At 43.6% G+C, this 20727-nt stretch overlaps 1 protein-coding gene across 4 annotated transcripts in view; it reads right to left on the bottom strand.

The window, feature by feature from the left end:
* The window catches only part of Npnt (nephronectin), a 70733-nt gene that overhangs the window by 5478 nt on the left and 44528 nt on the right, over positions 1-20727 (bottom strand). For all 4 annotated transcript variants that reach the window (XM_051185469.1, XM_051185472.1, XM_051185470.1 and 1 more), the window contains 3 exons: positions 20133-20534; positions 2566-2652; positions 1940-2038 (listed from right to left, as the gene is read on the bottom strand). In XM_051185469.1, coding sequence (XP_051041426.1) covers positions 1940-2038; positions 2566-2652; positions 20133-20534 — 588 coding nt within the window. The remainder of the gene's footprint in view (positions 1-1939; positions 2039-2565; positions 2653-20132; positions 20535-20727) is intronic.

Below are 20727 nucleotides of genomic sequence, written 5' to 3'. Positions count from 1 at the left end.
GAAAAGTCATACACAGTTCTGAAAAGGCGTTCTAAGAATCAATTCAGACTAGGTTACGGGGGCAACTGTAAACAGTGTCGTTCCACAAGGTCAATGAATTCTTTTCAACTTACAATGAATTACTCTTCATGGTGTACCTACTCAAAAAGAGTCATTCATCATGGCCATGACCACCACTGACAGCCTCATCACCCATGCTTAGAAGATCTTTCTGTTGCAAACTACTGCAGGCCAGGAGTAAAGCCCAGTCCCACTTAGAGGCCTGATACACTAACTATGTCAGGTACAGAACCACGTTACTGCTGCAGGCACTGAGCTGACAACCGATTCTACAACACACTAAATTTCATTACTCTACCCTGCAGCCTGAGGAGGCTCACATTACCTCTCTGGACATCAATAATTCTCTGGTGAAATAGAGTACTACCTGGTTCAGGCTGTACACAAGGACTAAATAAAATTAATGAGGTGAGGGATGTGCTGGGGTCAGAGCAGATGTTAGCATCTGTAGAGTCTGTTCCTTACAGACACTTGTGATGATAACAATATTATGCTCAGAGGTCCTACATGAGTATGAGTAACTCACGACAGAGCGAGAGGAGTACTGGATGAAGTATTTCATCGTTTGTATAATGAAAACAAATCTTTTTTTCTTTTTTTTCAAGACAGGCTTTCTCTGTATGGCCCTGGCTATGCTGGAACTCACTCTAGATCAGGCTAGCCTTGAACTCAGAGGTCCATCTGCCTCTGCCTCCTAAGTGCTGGGATTAAAGGCATGTGCCACCACTGCCTGACTACAAAAATAAATCTAAAAACTGTATTAATTCATTGAATACTAATTTTTTTAAAAATTTACCTTAAATATTGATTCTAAAATACCTTTCTATTTCAATTCAATATCCTCTCAATTATATTAAATTCAATGTTAGAAGCTCTAATGAAGGTAGTTTGGAATGATTATTTGAAGCCTTGTTGCAGAGACTGTCCATTGCAGAAGCGTACTAAAAGCTCTATTGGTACCCTGAGGAAGCCAACTACCATGCGCTTGTCACAAAGTCCCATTGACCTGTGCAGCACAGCTACTATATTAGAGCATACGTGCTCACAAGCTAGCTTTTCTGTATTACATTCTAAAGACAGGTTGACATTTAACTTCAGAAGTACATAAAACAGCACACCTTCCCTTCATATCATGTGTGCTTTACTCTTAAAAGCTGGAGTCAGAAGCAAGAGGAACAAAAGAGGCTAGACTTCTCACTCTTCCGTTAAGTTGGCTTCATTCACAAAACAAAACCAAATAAACAAAGAAACAACACCATTTAATTACTGAGGGAAGAATCCAATGTGTATCTTTACTTCTTGCAACAAGGCAAAATACTTAATAAGCACTGAGCGTTTACATTAGTAAGCAGTGTACAATTTACAATCCTACTAATTTTCCAAGAGCCCGCATGTAAGATGAGCATTTCAATAAGCTTCTTTCTAGGACGAAGTGTGGTGATGTGTACTCTTCCCTCTAGGATCTAACGTTCAGCTTTTTATTTTTTTTTTCAGAGACACATTGTTGAATAAATTTCAACTGTCTTCATCATCTACTGCTCAAATCTTCATTAACAAACCAATCTGACAAAAAATAGCCAGGGACTATCACTACCCTATGTCACTGCTTTTATTCAGAGGAATTAGGTGCTGTAGGTACCTTGAAATTTTATGCTAGGATGAGTCTAAATGCTTACTTACCAAGCTTTCAGAGGCAAATCACCTGGCCTCCTGAATAACTTGCGTCCCATAATATGAATCTAACAGACCACTACCAAACGTCCTCTCCTAAAGAAGATGGAATGTATACAACAGGGATGGATTGTGTTTGCGTTTTGTTTTGTTTTTATGGTCAGAAGGACCAAACAGGGCCAGAAGGTGTTAGATGATGTTGCTTTACCTGCTGGGTCCCTGATTGGCTCCCAGTGCAAGTCGCTGTCTTTTTCTCTGATCCATCCACAAAGTCCATGGTCAAAATTACAACTGTGTATGAGAATACCTGCAAGGAGGTGGCCAGAAAGATATGGTCACAAACCCAACAAACCGCAGCCAGTGATCTGTAAACCAGACCTGTCGATGTAGCAGGGTTTTCTCCTACATAAAGTTCATATCCCATCAGAACACCTGCCTGACCTCAAAAAGGAATGGCCATGTGTTTTTTGCCAGCACGGCTGAAGAGACTCCCAGTTGCAGAGTCAGAGCCAAAGGCGCTCCCAACTCATGACCTGGCTGGGTTGTCACTGTTAAAATATGACTTCCATCTCCCAATTCAAGCACCACTTTAACGCGATGTCAAAGGAAAATGGTGACTCCTAACTATTTTTGCTCAAGTGACTGAACCAACTGAGTCACATAAAAACAACAAAGGAGAAGAAATCAATCACCCAACTTCCCTGAATGTGACTGGTGATCTACAACTTTACTTTCTTGTTTTAATGAGATTCATCATTTTGTATCCCAACTGAAAAGAAAATTTAAGTTCCTTTCTTGAGCTGGAGGGCAAGACTGGCATGTGACAGCACCTACCCGGGTCGTCCTTTGCTTCGTCATCTGCGCTGATTCCTCTTTCGATTTCAAATATTTCAAACAGGTCATTTGAAGGCTGCCGTGGAACTGCAAGACAGGGCCGATGCTTTGTTTCCCTTCTTTAAATGAGGCGGTGAGAAGACATCCCGCCTTTAACAAGGACGGGGAAAGCCTCTGCCCTTCCGCTCATCTTACACAGAGGGATAGGATTCTCTGTGCAGAGATCTGCGCTCTCACGCTGATACAAGTTAAACACACAACTTTCAAACTGTCTAAAATTCTCCATAAGAACAAGTGAATGGGTTAGGGAGGTTGTTCAGTGGGTAAGGTACCTGCTGTATGTGAGTGAGCCCTGAGTTTGGATCCCCAGCCCCCACACAAAAAAGCTGGTGTAGCAGTGCACATGTACAACTCCAGTGCTGTGGGGTCAGAGACAGGAAGAGCCCCGAAACTATTTGGCCGGTCCACCTAGCCACATAGATGCTTGTGTTTGGTGACAGACCCTGTCTAAAAAACACGGCGGGAGGCAGCTGCTTGTAGATCTCCACTGCTCATGCCCCTTGGATTTTGAGTTTTAACTCAAAGATGCAACTTTGCCTTCTTTCTATCTGTTTCAGATCTAACCTCCATTCCAGACTTAAAAGGCACGACTTCACCTTCTCCTCCCCAGTCACTCCTCCCACAGCTATGAAAATGCACACCTTGCCACTAATAAAATTGTCCTTGAGCTCCAATGAATGAATGAATTAATGAATGAAAACAAGGTGGAGAGTAACAGAAAGGGATACCTGATGTTGGCCTCTAGTCTCAACACATGTTCACATGTGCTCACATACATGCACACACATGAACATATACATACACCAGAGAGAGAGCGAGAGAGACAGCTATGCAACAAAAAAATTGTAAAATTCATGTGTGTGGAAGGTGCATTATGAACTTTAACTGAAAATGCCACAATGGTAGTGGACAGTTTGTTTCTACCCAAAGCACCCACTTCCCTCAACAGAACTCTACACACTGTTGTATGCTCATACATACCCATTACCCCAGTGTTCCCCAATACATACCATTACCACAGTGTTCCCCAATATATACCATTACCCCAGCATTCCCCAATACATACCCATTACCCCAGTGTTCCCCAATACATACCCATTACCCCAGTGTTCCCCAATACATACCCATTACCCCAGTGTTCCCCAATACATACCATTACCCCAGCATTCCCCAATACATACCCATTACCCCAGCATTCCCCAATACATACCCATTACCACAGTGTTCCCCAATACATACCCATTACCCCAGCATTCCCCAATACATACCCATTACCCCAGTGTTCCCCAATACATACCCATTACCCCAGCATTCCCCAATACATACCCATTACCCCAGTGTTCCCCAATACATACCATTACCCCAGTGTTCCCCAATACATACCATTACCATAGCGTTCCCCAATACATAACATTACCCCAGCATTCCCCAATACATACCCATTACCCCAGTGTTCCCCAATACATACCCATTACCACAGTGTTCCCCAATACATACCATTACCCCAGTGTTCCCCAATACATACCATTACCCCAGTGTTCCCCAATACATACCCATTACCATAGCGTTCCCCAATACATACCATTACCATAGCGTTCCCCAATACACACCCATTACCCAGTGTTCCCCAATACATACCCATTACCATAGCATTCCCCAATACATACCCATTACCCCAGTGTTCCCCAATACATACCCATTACCCCAGTGTTCCCCAATACATACCCATTACCCCAGTGTTCCCCAATACATACCATTACCCCAGTGTTCCCCAATACATACCCATTACCCAGCGTTCCCCAATACATACCCATTACCACAGTGTTCCCCAATACATACCATTACCCCAGTGTTCCCCAATACATACCATTACCCCAGTGTTCCCCAATACATACCCATTACCCCAGTGTTCCCCAATACATACCATTACCCCAGTGTTCCCCAATACATACCCATTACCCAGCGTTCCCCAATACATACCCATTACCACAGTGTTCCCCAATACATACCATTACCCCAGTGTTCCCCAATACATACCATTACCATAGCATTCCCCAATACATAACATTACCCCAGCATTCCCCAATACATACCCATTACCCCAGTGTTCCCCAATACATACCCATTACCCCAGTGTTCCCCAATACATACCATTACCCCAGTGTTCCCCAATACATACCCATTACCCCAGTGTTCCCCAATACATACCCATTACCCCCAGCATTCCCCAATACATACCCATTACCACAGTGTTCCCCAATACATACCATTACCCCAGTGTTCCCCAATACATACCATTACCATAGCGTTCCCCAATACATAACATTACCCCAGCATTCCCCAATACATACCCATTACCCCAGTGTTCCCCAATACATACCCATTACCCCAGTGTTCCCCAATACATACCATTACCCCAGTGTTCCCCAATACATACCCATTACCCCAGTGTTCCCCAATACATACCCATTACCCCAGCATTCCCCAATACATACCCATTACCACAGTGTTCCCCAATACATACCATTACCCCAGTGTTCCCCAATACATACCCATTACCACAGTGTTCCCCAATACATACCATTACCCAGCGTTCCCCAATACATACCATTACCACAGTGTTCCCTATCTAAGCAGGTTCCCCCAATCCTGTGAGATCAGATATAGGAGGTTTCCTGGTGCAGAATTAGCAATCCACCCCAACAAAACACACAACACTGTCCAAAGCACACCATTCGTTTCCACATCCCGGACACTGGTGCTCTTTTCCTACTAATTAATCCGACAACGTCCTCTCTTCCTTTCAGGTCCAGCATAAACATCAGAGAACGATCTGAAAACTTTCATGCCCCTGGCAGAATGAAATTCCCCACTGAGTACCATATCCCTGACTGCCCCTTCTTCCATATGCTGTTGTAAGGAACTGTAGTTACACACATGCACGCGCACACACACACACACCACACACACACCACACACAAGCATACCACACACACACACACACAAACACATCACACACCCCATACAAACACACACCACACATACCCCACACCACACACACACACACACACCTCACACCACACACACACAGACCCCACACCACACACACACCACACCACACAAACACACACACAAACACACACCACACACACACACACCCCACACACAAACACCACACACAACCCACACCACACACACACCCCACACCACACACACACACACCCCCCACACCACACACCACACATACCCCACACCACACACACCCCACACCACACATACCCCACACCACACACACACACACCCCACACCACACACGCCCCACACCACACACACCCCACACCACACATACCCCACACCACACACACACAAACACACACAAACACACACCTCACCCCACACACACCCCACACCTGACACACACACACACCTCACAACTCTCCTCACACACCCCCCACACACATCCATGTCTGTCTGCTAGACCCTAATGTCCTCGATGGCATTAATCACATTGTAGTCACATGGTACTGGTGACCGGCACTCGTGAGCAAATGCAAAGATCCTGTCACAAACCATGTCCTTGTCTACATCCTTGGTCGACTGTCACAAGTGGGACAGAGGTGAAGAACACACCTCAAGAGAACCGGTTCATTTAAGTCCTTACTTATGCATTCTTTCCACGTGCACTGACTCCGGTCAAATGCCCAGCCCAGTGGTGGGCACCGAGGAGACGGTGTGAGGGAGTGAACAAGACCAAGGTGCAGCTTGAGTTCTAACGGCACACCCAACGTCAAACACAGAGCTAAATGCACATTTTTAGTTTTGAAAAGGAGTAGGAAGGAAGAAAAGTGCCCGAAGAAGCCAAGAAGAATAGTTGGGTCAGGCAGCAGGGGACTGTGGGAAAGTTGGTGGCGGTTAGCGGAATTCCTGACTAGAGGCCAGGGAATACTCCCTTCTCTTTGCCAGACATTTAATTAATACTTTATTTTTATAAGATGGGAATAAAAGGCATAGACTACTGCAAAAGTGATGACATTTGCAAGGTGCTTTTTCTAATTATGTTGTTACTGTGAGCAAGGACAGTCTTGTGCTACTTGCAACTATTTTAGCCTACTACATCTGGACCTTTCCCCCACTTCTGCTTCAAAAGTGACTTCCTCTTTCACAGCGCATAAACACACACCACACCACACACACACACACACCACATACACACACACACACCACACACACACACCACATACACACACACACACCACACATACACCACACATACACACACCACATACACACATACACACACACACCACACACACACCATATACACATACACACACACCCCACAACACCCCCCCACACACCCACACAAACACCACACACCACATCCACACATACACACCATACCACACATACAGACACACATCACATCCACACCACCCCCCCACACACACCACACACACACCACACCACACATACACACACCACATAGACACACACACACACACTCCACACACACACATACACACACACCACATCCACACACACACATCCACATCTACATACCACACACACATCCACACCACACACACACACACAGAGACAAGACAGGGATGCCAAAGTTGCAGCTAAGACGGCAGACAAATGAGCACTGTGGATAGGCCGCTCACTGGTCCCTAGGAGTACTGAATAACTGACAGCAATTACATCCAACGACAGCTTTTCTTTTCTCATTTTCAGAGTCTGAGAGAAAACCTTTCTTATTTATTAGGGGGCACAAAGTTGTGGGTAAATCTGCTTCACTTCTCATGGCATAAGTTATAAAAACATTAGGACACGACTGTGCTTTTGTTCTATTCTCTAGTAACAGACATGATCTCTGGCAGAGAAGCTGAACTCTGGCATTGTAGCGTCTTGGGGAGTTATGACGAAGGGCTGTCTACTGACACCTGTCTGCTTTTAATGTGTCCAAGTGGCTTTATGTTATCAAGGAAGATTGGAGGTTTGTCGGGAAAGAACAATTTAAACTGAAAGGGAACTAGGAACTAGAACCTTCCACTCACAAAGCACAGAGCTGCGAAGAGGGGATGGCTCTCTGGGCAGCGGGGGTAAAGGCAGCACCCAGAACAGTCACGCAAGGAGTACACAGCGGTGGCCAGAGTGTCAAACCACGTGTAAAGAGAGAGCAATGCATTTGGAAAAGAGAGGCACCCTTCCCCCATTAGCCACTAGCCTGATGGCTCACTAAGACTGCAGACGATTCCAATGATGATTTAATTAACAGTGGCTGAGGCTCCCCATGCCAAAGGATGCACTGGCCTGGTGTGCTCAGCATCTGTCTAGACTCACAGTATTGTGGTCATTCCCTGGGCTCTTCCAGGTTACTTACTTTCCTCAGCACCCCAGTGTGGCTTACTAAGGCATCATACAGAAGTGTCAGCAGAGGGCATAGTACCCTCAGCAGAAGTCACAGTGGTGTGACGAGGAAGACCATGAGACAGGGTCCAAGCAGAGAGGTTTTGTTGTTGTTGTTAGGGAAAGGAATCATAAAAAAAGGTAAGGGAGACCAGCCTCCAGGGACAGGAGCAGCAGGAGAGAGGAGAGAGGAGAGAGGAAAGGGGGGTAGAGGGAGGGGAGGGCAGGGGGCAGGTGGGCAGGGCCCTTTTAAAAGGGAACGCAGTGAACATGTACAGGTGGTGCTCTTAGTGGCTGCAGCTGAGATGTGTCCTGTCAGAAGGCCAAGGGCAGGCCAGTTCAAATGCCTAAATACTAACATTTATTCTTTTACAATTTTATATTTTGGGGCTGGTAAGAAAAAGAAAGTTTAAATATGAAAAGTCCCTAAGACAATCTGAAAACGGAGGTCCCTGGAAGGACATAGCTACCACAGTAGCAACATATCCGATGTTTGCATCTGGACTGTTCAAAGAAGTTTGAATAGTCTTCAAATCTGATGAAAGCAAGGTTATAACACAGAAATATCTGTGCAATTCAAATGCTTCCTTTGACTCAAGGGAGTGGTTATGATTGACGAAGGTAATGCTAATGAAAATATCTGAAAACAAAACAGTAAGGGTGGACACATGGGATTTCACTACTCGTCCTGCTTCACTATTTTGGCTAGTAGTCATTTAAATACACAATAAGCAGAAGCATGTCTTATATTTTCTCAGACTTAGAATGGCATAATTATAAAATGCAAAAGAGTAAGACATGCTGACAATGTTGCTGCTCATTCACTTTCTGTCCTTCAGTGTCCCCTCAGAGCTCCTCGGTACAGTGCAGGGGACTGGGCTAAGCGCCTGTAAGGCACGGAGCATAGTTCACTCCTGCTGTCACTTGCCTGCATTCTCCGAGGTGAAGGTGGACATAACGGGGGCTTTAATGGAAAGGTAGATAGAAGATGCACTTCAGTGTAGCTAGGACGGGTGAAGCCTGGCAAAGCTCATCCAGGACGGGGAGATGCTGACACTCTCTGAGAAGTGATCTGAAGGGTGTAGGCCCTGGACCTCCAGGCAGCACAAGAGCCTAGGGGAGAGGCAGAGCGCAGGGACTAAGGCTCCAGGTGAATCCGGAGCTGCAGGGTGACTGTTTAAACCCTTCCTAAAATTTTGGATTTTATCTTGGCAGAAACTGGACACTCCAAAGGGTTTTACAGTAGTGACAAGGTAAGGTTTGCATGAAAATCATTCTGCTGCACTTGGGCAATGACAAGGAGGGAACATTCAAGACTACAGTTACTGTAAAAAAATGTTTTTACTCAACATTTTCCTGACATTATTCAATATTGCACCAATAAAAACATTCTTGTGGTGTGATGGCACACGGCTTCATTACCAGCACTTGGGAGGCAGAAGCAAGCAAATCTGTATGAGTTCAAGGCCACCATGGCCTACATAGTTTGGTGGGCCAGCCAAGGCAACACAGGGAGACTCTGTCGCAAAAAGCAAAAATAAATAAATAAGTAAAAATTAAACAAAATCAAAAACAAAAAACCTTGCTTGTTGCTCCTAACTAAAAGAAAGAAGGTACTAACTTCTAAAGTTGGAGACTATGGGATACAGAAGATCCTAACTCCCAAAGATGGAGGCTGTGGATAAGGTGGGATTGCAGTGGGCTGAGGACACAGGAGAGTGTCTTAATGGCCTCAGAGTCCTGGTGCCCACAGGGGGAAAGCCACTACAAAAAGAAGCGGTCCTTTTTTGCAAAAAGAAAAAAAATACCATCTCAGTAAATTCTATTAAATACAATTTCTCCCGAGATGTGGTAATATTAACTATATTCATAAGTGCGATTTCTCACAGTCAGCTGCAGTTTTTACCCAATAAAACCTTAACAGTAAACACAGAGAAGAAAATGTAAATATTATTGTATATACCTCCACCGCCAAGCTGCTAGCAGACCCCTAAGCATTATTTATTACAGGGAGGTTTACGCACTCCGGTTCTGCTCAAAGTGGTTTCCACGACATCGCCCAGGCCAGTTCTGGCACTAGTTCTTCGAGTAAAAGTGATGGGAGATGCCATTATGTATATATGTTTCTCATACTGGTTAATAATAAAGCACTGTTGGCCAATAGGAAAGGAAGATAGGAGGGACTAGGAGACAAGGAGGAAATAGGAAGGAGGAAGGAGGAGCCAAGATGGAGAGTCTGGAGAAAGCAGTATGCCGCTGGCTCCCCGGTAAGAGAAATACATAGATCAGCCGAAATGGGTTAATAATTAAGATAGAGCTAGCCGATAAGAAACAAGTAACTGGGCCAACAGTATTGTATCAAATACAGAGTCTCTGTGTGTTATTTGGGGCTGGTGGCGTGGTAGCAGGACAAGACCGGGCAGCAGGCGGAAAAACCGTACTCCTTACAAATGGCGCCCACGTGGCTAATAAGAACTTCCACTTAAAATTTAACAAAAGGTTAAAAAATTCCCAAATATTGTTTATAAATGTTTGGTTTCATTTAAATGTACTTGGTTATAAATGGTTAATGATCACAGCCAGTTCTTTTTAAAGGTAAAAAGGGAATTATGGTATAGATATGAATACTTTGTTTTGGAATGGATTTTCATTTACTGATACAAATTTAAGTTCAATTTTGTCATATGTATATTTCTCCTCTTGTTTAGGTATTGTGTTTATTATATAGCTCAGTTAGAAATGTAATGTATAATTTTGTGCAGATTATTTATAGTTACCTATAATAGTCAAAACTTATAGTTTAGTTAGGTTTTCTAGATATATAGAGATGTATTTGAGATGGATAGGCATTCTTCAAACCTTTCAAAGACCTACAGAATATGGCATTTAAAATGGATTAGGGTTTTCGTGACAGTGAGACATAATTGCTCTTGGCAATACCACCTGCACCAGAAAAGAAGATGGACATTGAAGAAACTCGTTTTGGAGTTTGCTTCCAATATGGCAAGACTAGCCATTTGGACAAGATACTGCTCTTGTTTGGACTGTTTGACTTTGTGATGTATAAACTGGACATGCAGGACCCACAGGAAAGTGACTCCTGATTCAAGATGGACATTGCTACAGAGATCCTGCTTCATGGAAGAGTCTGCGAGACAGTATGCAGGGCACGGAGAAAAGTGACTGACAAACTGCCAATACAAGAAGACAGTTTAAAGTTTCCTGCTTTACTGGAGAGTCTGTCAGACACACTATGGCCTATGGGCTGAAGATGGAAGATTACAGAAGAACTTCGGGTGACTGAAAAGGCAAGATGTCTCTGTCATTTCTAGAGCTTATATATTATCCTTCTGTGGTCTTTGATGGAGTTGAAGACAAATAGTTATGGTTATAGTTTTCCTTAGTTAGGTTTAAAGATAAGTTACATATAGGACTTTAGATTCACAAATATAGGATAGATGATAGAATAGTTTCTTTTAGTCTTGCTAAATGTTAATGGACTAAATATTGTTAGCTGTGATTCTTATTTGATAACTGATGTGTTATATATTTTGCTATGTTAAGGTTAAAACACTTCTTTTTATTTAAACAGAAAAGAGGAGATGATGGGAGATGCCATTATGTATATATGTTTCTCATACTGGTTAATAATAAAGCACTGTTGGCCAATAGGAAAGGAAGATAGGAGGGACTAGGAGACAAGGAGGAAATAGGAAGGAGGAAGGAGGAGCCAAGATGGAGAGTCTGGAGAAAGCAGTATGCCGCTGGCTCCCCGGTAAGAGAAATACATAGATCAGCCGAAATGGGTTAATAATTAAGATAGAGCTAGCCGATAAGAAACAAGTAACTGGGCCAACAGTATTGTATCAAATACAGAGTCTCTGTGTGTTATTTGGGGCTGGTGGCGTGGTAGCAGGACAAGACCGGGCAGCAGGCGGAAAAACCGTACTCCTTACATAAAAGATTACAGATAACACTGTCTTGAATTCTTTCTATGCATAGCTGCTTTCTTCACTGAAGAGATAGGTACACATGTATTCATCTGTATTTTGTTCAAATGTGCTTGAGGTGGGGGAAAATCCTAGGTATTTTAAGAGACTATAGAATGGGGGAGAGCAATAAAAGCCTTACTAGGGCTTTATGGGGTAGGACCCTCTCTCTCCTCTCCTTCCCGCTCCCTCTCCACAAACAGAACATACTCAGCAGAGAGAAGAAAATAAAAAGATTGGAAATGAGTTTCTGCCATTTCCTTACCCTCCCTCAAGAGACATCTTAGCCAAATGTTGGTTACTCAAAACAAGAAAACAGCTGCTGAGCCCTACAGAAATAAGATCCGGCTTCCAACGCCAGATTCCATAGGAAGGACCTACGGAGGTCAGAGGACAGAGCTGAGAAAAATGAACAGGACTGGGAAAAATGAACTCCCTGGCAAAAGAAGACAGGGCCAGGTGCTCAGTAATGAGTCTGTGGTGGAGGCAGACCCCTTCCTCCTTTGTATACTCTGTGTGACTTTTATAAAGTTTCAGAACAACTCAGAGGCATTACCCAGGGAAGTACCAGGGGACGGAGACTCCGAAACATGGTTCTTCACTATGCATGGCTGTAAGAATCAAGAGAGTATCTCACAGGCTTGGTTCTCCTACCCTCTCTAGGCCACAGCAACAGCAGACCATGACGGGGAGGCTCCCCCAGGCCAGCGTGCACACCTCCACACAGGTGTTACGGAAACACCCCGCCAGGGTTACCTGGACTCGGTGCAGCACACCTGAGCAAGGAGGAAGGAAGCTTTTGTTTCTGCTACTCACAAGACCTTTCACGAAAGCTTTCGGTCTGGACAGGTTCATGTCTGGGAGACAACTGTCATTACAGTCACAGTGCAAAAGCTGAGGTGACAGTGTCTCTATTTTAATATCTGCTTAACTTTGTATGTGCCAGGAATACCTGATCCAAACACAAAATGCTACTTATTTGGTAATAAACAAAATAACTCGTTTCTACTTTCATTTTCTGTTCACACTTATAGATAATTAGTTTTGAAAAGATAACTTTAGCCAAAAATAGCATCAAGACTGCAGTCAACCATAATAATACAGCATCAGAACAAAAACTAGTCATCACTAGACTATACGGCTTCTTTTATGAGTTAATTAGAAAACACTGTTATTAGGATAAAAACAAATTCAGCATCAGTGGTTGTAGAAACGGCTAAAGTCCATATGTGGCCATCACTGGGATAAGAGTTTTGCATGGACCTTCCCACCTAACACAGCCTCCCAGTGAGGTGCACGCTGCAACTACTTCACCATTCGGGTGAGGGAATGGAGGCCCAAGAATTTGGTGACGTGCCCCAAAGACAGTCTTTAATTGTGTAAATATGCACAGAACCTGAAAAACTCCTGATCTCTAACCTAGGTCACGTTCACTAAGAACTCAATCTATCCTTTCTGAAAAGAATCATACTTCTCTCTTTTCACCAGCTGCCACAGAATCCCTTTAAAATACAAATCAAAAAATCTTAAAAAACTCCCAGAATCCACAGCACCAGACCCGGACCTGTGAGCAGCAGCAAACATATCTCCACAGTACTGGCAGAGATTTAATCTCCAGGAACCTCAGCGTCGTCTCGGGGTCTCTGCAGGCCTCACTGTTTCCTGGAGGACAAACCAGTCGGAAGACCTTTGCACCCCTCAGCTGAAACAATCAGTTTACTCATCCCCACCCAGAATTAGAAAAGAGACTTGAAACGCAGGACTTGAAATGCTGGACTTGAAACGCTGGGATCTACAGACTACGAAAGCTATCGAAGAAGACAAATGACAGGAAGACAAACCCCCAGGACAGCAAGCACATGGCAGGGCAGAGGTCAGCAGAAGCAGGCAACTGTCCTCTTGCTGTTTATAGAGCTTTCAACTCATTCTCACGTTCTAGGACAACAGCACCAGCAAGGGGGTCCCCAGCCACTTGTGAAACAATGTAGCAGCGATTAATTACATTATATTCTATAATCCCGAGTCTATCACACCTTTGCCTTTGTCTTATTTGGTGCAGATGGCAAATTTCTATCATGCAATTATTGCATTTTTAAACAGCCTGCATCTGGCTATTTATGTTTGCATGCAAGACACGGTTCTGCTGGACAGAAGCTGCCACTGAGGCTGGGGGCCCTGCCACACAATGTGGCCTGCATATATATCAACAGCACACCCGTGAGTGCACTAAAAATGCAATCTGAGATCCTATCCCGGCCCTACTGAATCAGTCTTCATATGAACAGACCTGCATATAAGTTGTACACACACTGACCAACCCAGACAGTCTGCACGAGTGGTATGCCCCAGAGAAGAGGAACTTTAGATAAGCACCCAGGGTATTCTAGGTCAATAGTTCAATCTAGATTCTGAAAACAAAACAAACAACCAAAAAAAAAAAAAAAAAAAAAAAAAAAAGTGGGGATGCAAGTGATCCAGTATTCCTTGCAGTAACTGGGGTGTTTCAGCTGAAACTGGCCATTTACAGCACATTCTATTCTAAAGAAAGTTTTGGACATTTAGAAGTTAATAAAAGTCATTCTAACGTCTAAATAAATTCTAAAAACTAGAAATATTTCGAATGAAACCGGACAAACAAAGGGGTCAACACCACGCTGGGAAACCCACAGAAACAGCTGACCTGAGCAAGCAGGAACTCATGGACCCCAGCCTGAGAGCTGGGAAACCAACACAGGACCAAGCCAGGTCCCCGAATGTGTCTCAGTGACTTGACAGATTTTGATGATCCCTCCTGGAAGGCCTCACCCTCCCTGGAGAGTGGATGGGATGGGGGGGGGGGCGGTCAGTGGTGGCGAGGGAGAGAGGGAGAGGGAACTGGGATTGATATGTGAAATAAGATTGTTTCTATTTAAATATAATTTATTAATTAAAAAAAGGACAGAACTCCCTGGGGCATTTTCTCGAACAGTACAGCGCCACTCTTCCCTTTCCCTCGGGGAGGGTGAGAGTCCATTACCACTGCTCTCTCTCCTAAAGAGTCTCTGGCGCCATAAATGCATGTTATCCTTGACCGACAATGAGGGGTTTAAAGACTACTGCCTGAGGCTAACAAGAAAGTCGCCCAAAGCACCATAAATGGCATATATCCATGGCCATGGCTTTGACTTTCTTCTTCCAGACTTTCACACACCCCCAAACAAATGGAGTCGCGTGTTTATATGTAATTGGGGTAAAGTGGTATATCTTGTTTTGTATTTAATTTCTCGGTTAAGCACTGGTATTTTTCCAGGTAATTTAAAAAATAGATGAGCGTCCCTTCCTTCCCTACCAGATCAGGATGCGTTCTCCCCCAGCTTCCTCTGCTAAGACCCGTTTTTCCTTTGCTCATACAGAGCTCTTACCTTCCTACCTCTGTGGATGGCAGAGTCTTGCTCTTGTGTTTAGTCCCTTGCTTTCTAGTGATCCCCTGGATCCAGACAAGCATGCCATCTTTTAAATCTGATTCTCTGCTTGTCAGCCCAGTGCCTTTCTTCCCTGCCTGAACTACTGTTATCTCCACCAGAGCGACTCAGAACAGCCACATTAGTCTCAGCATGGTGTATGATGCAAGCTACTTAGTCAGGGCTCCTGGCTATTGTGGTGAGAGGTCTTCATACTTCTTAGTTCAGCCAAGACCTGACCAGGCACTGGTTGCTGAGAATTCTAATCCAGTGAGTTAAATAATACCATGGTTAAATCCATCTGAAGATGATACACACTGTCTAGGCTTCTAGAAACTTACAGTGACCATTAGCACATTACAGCTTTGAAAAGCCTTCTAGCTAACACACCTAGCTAGTTAACTTGTTTAGCCCAGAACTTATATAACATTTCAGGGAGCTAATGACTTAAGAAACACACTCCAAAAAGTGCTACTTTGTCCCATCAATGAAAGAACAGTGTTATCCTTTGTCAGGGACTTTGGTGTAGTTCCATATAGACTATTAGCTGGTTTACAATTAGCTCTGAAATGCATCTAGTTAGATTCTAGTCCCATTAACGACAACAACAACAAAATTCCTCAGACCCTTAGAGCAGTGGTTTTCAAGCTACAGGTTACAACCCCTTTCACAAACCTCTATGTCCAAAAACATTATGATTCATAACAGTAGAAAAATTATAGTTATGAAGTGACAATGAAAATAATTTTATGGCTGGGGTCACCACAACACAAGGAACTGTACTAAAGGGTTGCAGCATTAGGAAGGTTGAGAAGCACCGCCTCAGAGTATTCTTATTTTCAGAAACGTGTTTAATATTTCATATCCTACACGAGAAGTGACTTTTTAATACATTTATTCTCCCCAGTATGGCTACAGTGAATAAATATAGTAAGTAATCTTTTCCATTTCATAGTAGCTCATTATTCATACAATTTTTACTTGGATTCTCTCTGACCTTGAACCCACTCAGTGGAAATGAAGGCCTGGGTGACTGAGCAAAGTGGCAAACTGATAAACCAGAGGTGTGAAGCAAAACCAGGCTTCTGACTCAGTTTCTCCCAAGCTGAGTGCTACAGGGAATTCATCTCATATGTTTCAACATATTTTCATATTCCCTTCCCATGATTTATACTAGCTCTCAACACCAGGCTTAGAATGTAAAAGTACACCGGATACAACATTTTTTAGAGGATATTTACTGTCAGTGGCTATGCTACCCTACACCAGGGCAAGAGTAAAACTGTAATCTGAAATAACTGATCATTTAGAAGGCCGTCAGAATTGAGGAGAATATGGGGGCAACAGGAAATGCATTTCCAATGACTTAGTCTGAAGAAAGAGTTGATTCATTTTCTGAGGTACTTGTTGAAATACATGGGAAGTGAATCTTAAAATCACAACCAAGAAACATTGCCTCTGGGTGTATGACAATATTATGGTTTCATAAATTTAGGTTAAACAAGGATGTCTCAGTTGTGATCTGGGTTATGGGTAGGATGCTGTATATAACAGGGATGACCTCAGAGACCTCATAAAGTTATGGGATATAAGAATAAGGCTCTTGGATATGTAAGCACTGTTGTTTTAGTAATGTTCCCAGGCCCCAAATTAAAATACCCAGAGACCATGGCAATTAGCACAACAGCCACTTATTTGTGTTTAGATTAAATCTGTAATTCTGTATCCCTTTCTTTTGTAGCAATAGCCAAGGAACAAAATGTTGGTGCCCATGGTACTCTTTGCAAACCCACAATGTGTTAAGGGATTGTCTCATACATATTAAAATACTCATTAGCCTTTAAGCTGACTAACCTTTCCACAATAAGATCATAAAGTAAAATTTTATTTTAATTGTCTCGAGGAGGTAGGAAACAGACATGCTTTGAGAGATGATAGTTCTACATGGTTGACATTTCTCTCTTTGTTAACATCAATGCATTTCACTGTGGAAAGAGTCCTTCAGTGTGTCACATAAAGTTAACACACAATTATGTTTCTAAAACAATCTATATTCCACAATCCGTTTAGATTATGGACATATGGTGGATTTGGGATCTATAAACCAAGAGAGAGAAGACTTGGTCCAAAGGGGCACAATCTCTTGGCAAGAAACAGTGAGACCTTAGATATATTCTTTTTTCAAAATAAAAAAAAAAAAAATTAGGTGAACTAAAAATGTGCCAAGGTTCCTTTCTATCTTCACAGTGAATGAATAATGAAAAAGAACGGTTTATTTTTTTTCTGAATAAAAAGTTTAGTAACCTTTTATGTTTCAAATTACATGCTATAACACAATAAACCAAGTTAAGATGTCTCCAAAATATTCTCCTACACTCTAAACTTAGGAGTAGCTATTGCTGAAGATGAAGCGAGTGGACTTTAATTCCTGGCCGGGTGTCTGAGTGGCAAGGTTATCTGTGGCATGTGACAGCCCTGGCACAGGATCAAAGTGATCTCCCAGAGACTGTCCTGAGGCTCACTCTCTGACCGTGGGCGGTCGGGAGATTCAGTGCAGCCAGGCTCTCCCCCAGCCTCACACTGTCCTGCCTAACACTGCTGGCTTTTGCCTGTAAACTTCAGTACTGTTTTGAATCTCTCACTGTTTATCTCTGTGTGAAGAGGAAAACATTCAGAAGGACTCTTTAGAGAGAGGAACAATTAAAAGGAATACCTGGAAAAATGTCCTCTCCATCAGTGTGTGTATTTATGCTATGCTGACAACTTTTCATGATCAGTGAAGGCAGAAAAACAACGTAGATGCCACAGTTGGATGAGTAAACATCACATTATAGGAAGACCACAAAAAGACAGGACAATACAAAGGAGAGACAACACACACAGGAAGATGATTACAACAATTTCAAACCCAAATAGACATGCACATATGAGAAGTGTATTTTCAGATCTACCATCTAATTCCCCTAAAACGTATGCAGACTGTCTAAAACATGCACAACCACAACAGAATGAATCTCAGCCTTCCTTTAAATGGAAAACAGCCCCAAAGTGGGGGGGGGGGGAAACTGATAATCTCATGTAGGCTGGAAGCAGTTTAAGTCTTCTCTTGGGAGGAACCACAGTCATCGTGGCAGCCGGGAGACAGCTCAGCCAGTACCGTGCTTGTGTCCAACCCCCAGGAACCAGGTTAAAGATGTAAATCTGGGCCTGGTGCACTTATAACCACCATGCTGGACAAACAGAGAGAGATGGATGCCAGTACCTCACCAGCTAGCCAGCCTAGTCTATGGGCAATTCCAGACCTATGAGAGACCTGTCTCAAAAGAAAAAAAAAAAGTTGACTCCACCTGAGAAACAACAACAAAGTTGTCCTGCGGTCTCCACATGCACACACATACAAGTATGTACCCCCCCCCAACACACACAGATTACAAACACCAGTATTCTATTTAGCTCAAAAAATATTACAATGACATTTAATTTAAATGACATACTTTGGCTCCCTCATGGGAAAAAGCATAAATTAGTGATAAAAGAAAGCTAAAGGGGTGACAGACATTGTGAATGCACAGGACACTACGTATACGTGAACTGTAACAGGGCAAGCGAGTATACACAAGCAGACCGTACAAATGTACCTATTTTCATCTCCCTCACGCTTACTTTTCTTTCCATAACCTGTCTCCACTGGTGGTTTTAGCCTCTGCTCAGTCCCTGTGAAGGGCTAAGAGCTTTAACTGAGGCCCATCTCCATGCTACACCAGCTGACAGCCTGTACGAGGGGCAGGCATTCAGCCTCATCTGAGTCCCTGATGTAACCCTCCAGCTGGCAGTCTACACCGCTTCCTGTTTCTGTGCCTCCTTTAACTATGATGCCTCCCGTCCCTCATTTCCTTTCGTCCAGTTTCACTCGACAAGTCTGTAAAATATCTGACCCCTTCAAGCCATCGCTAGAACAGTGTACACAAATCCCATTCCAGTCATTGACATAGGACCCCAGTTAACTACCAGGACTCTTCTTTCTCACTGGACTAAACTTTATCCTTGTGAGCCCAGTATCTAACAAGGTTTGTCTCCCCAAAGGATGCCTGAACGTATTCTCTTAATGAAAGGACACTTAGGTTAAAAGTTAAATAGCATTAGACATACTCAGTTCCCCACTTTTGAATGCTACCAAGTAGAGCCGACTATGCCAGGAGAGTTCCCACGGTGAGTAGGAGCTGGGATTTGCTGCCTGACTTTTGTAAGTCATCCCTCCCATCTACACACATTCTCTCCTACTTGCCCAACCACACTGACTCTTCACACAGTTTTCTGTACTGTACACCAATCACCATGGAGGGAACTAATCAGCTAGCCCTTTTTATCAGTTGGGTTTCCTAAAAACATGGCCTAAGGTGGAACATCATCTTAAAAGGTCTAGTAAAAGAAAAAAAATTAAGGCTGAAGAGATGGCTCAGGGCTAGTGACAGCTGTGACAGGGCTAGGACTCAGGTTTGATTCCCAGCACACACATGGTGGCTCACAGCCAACTGCAATTCCGGGTCTGGGGAATCCAATGCCCTCTTCACCTGGCGTGGACACAGCACACAGTGCACACATGAAGACAAGGCACTCACCCACATTAAATAAATAAATCTTTAAAAAGGTAAGTATGTATGTGACTTACTGAATACATCTCCTCTGGGTTTCTGAGGATCCGTCTGTAGCCCATTGTCAATGGTAGTAACTCGAGTAGCTGTACTGGTAGCAGGCGCTGTAGTAGTCGGTCTGGTGGATGGCCTTTCTGGGGTTGGTGGTAGTGGAGTTGTTCTGAGCTCTGTTGGGAGGGGTGGGGGTGGGGGTGGGGGTGGGGTAGGCTGTGGAGTTGGATTTGGTGTAGGTCTTGTTGTTGGCCTATAAGTGGGCCTGTTGGCAATGACAGGAGGAATATGCGGTGTCTTCAGGGGCCACCGCGTACTTCCCGCATCAGGAATCCTATTAGCATGTCCTCCATCACCCTTTAAGATTGTACCATTTCTCTCCGGCACGTGAACTGGACCTGAAGGCTCAATCATGACCTTGGGGATGTCTGAAAAAAAAAATTCAAAGATTAAATTAGCATGAAAATGTTCCCCTCTAAAAATGTGCAACAGAAACTGCAAACACACACATGCACAGAAACACCTCGTGCTAACTAGTCCTGTTTTTCACATTCACCATATTCTTGTCTATAAGAAGTCACACTATTTTCTGAATAACAAATGCATGTGTGTGTGTTAGGA

Source organism: Phodopus roborovskii, unplaced genomic scaffold (assembly GCF_943737965.1).
Source record: "Phodopus roborovskii unplaced genomic scaffold, PHOROB, whole genome shotgun sequence".
NCBI lineage: Eukaryota > Metazoa > Chordata > Mammalia > Rodentia > Cricetidae > Phodopus > Phodopus roborovskii.
The sequence above is the reverse complement of the archived record's forward strand: the minus strand, read 5'-3'. Positions and strand labels throughout refer to the sequence as shown.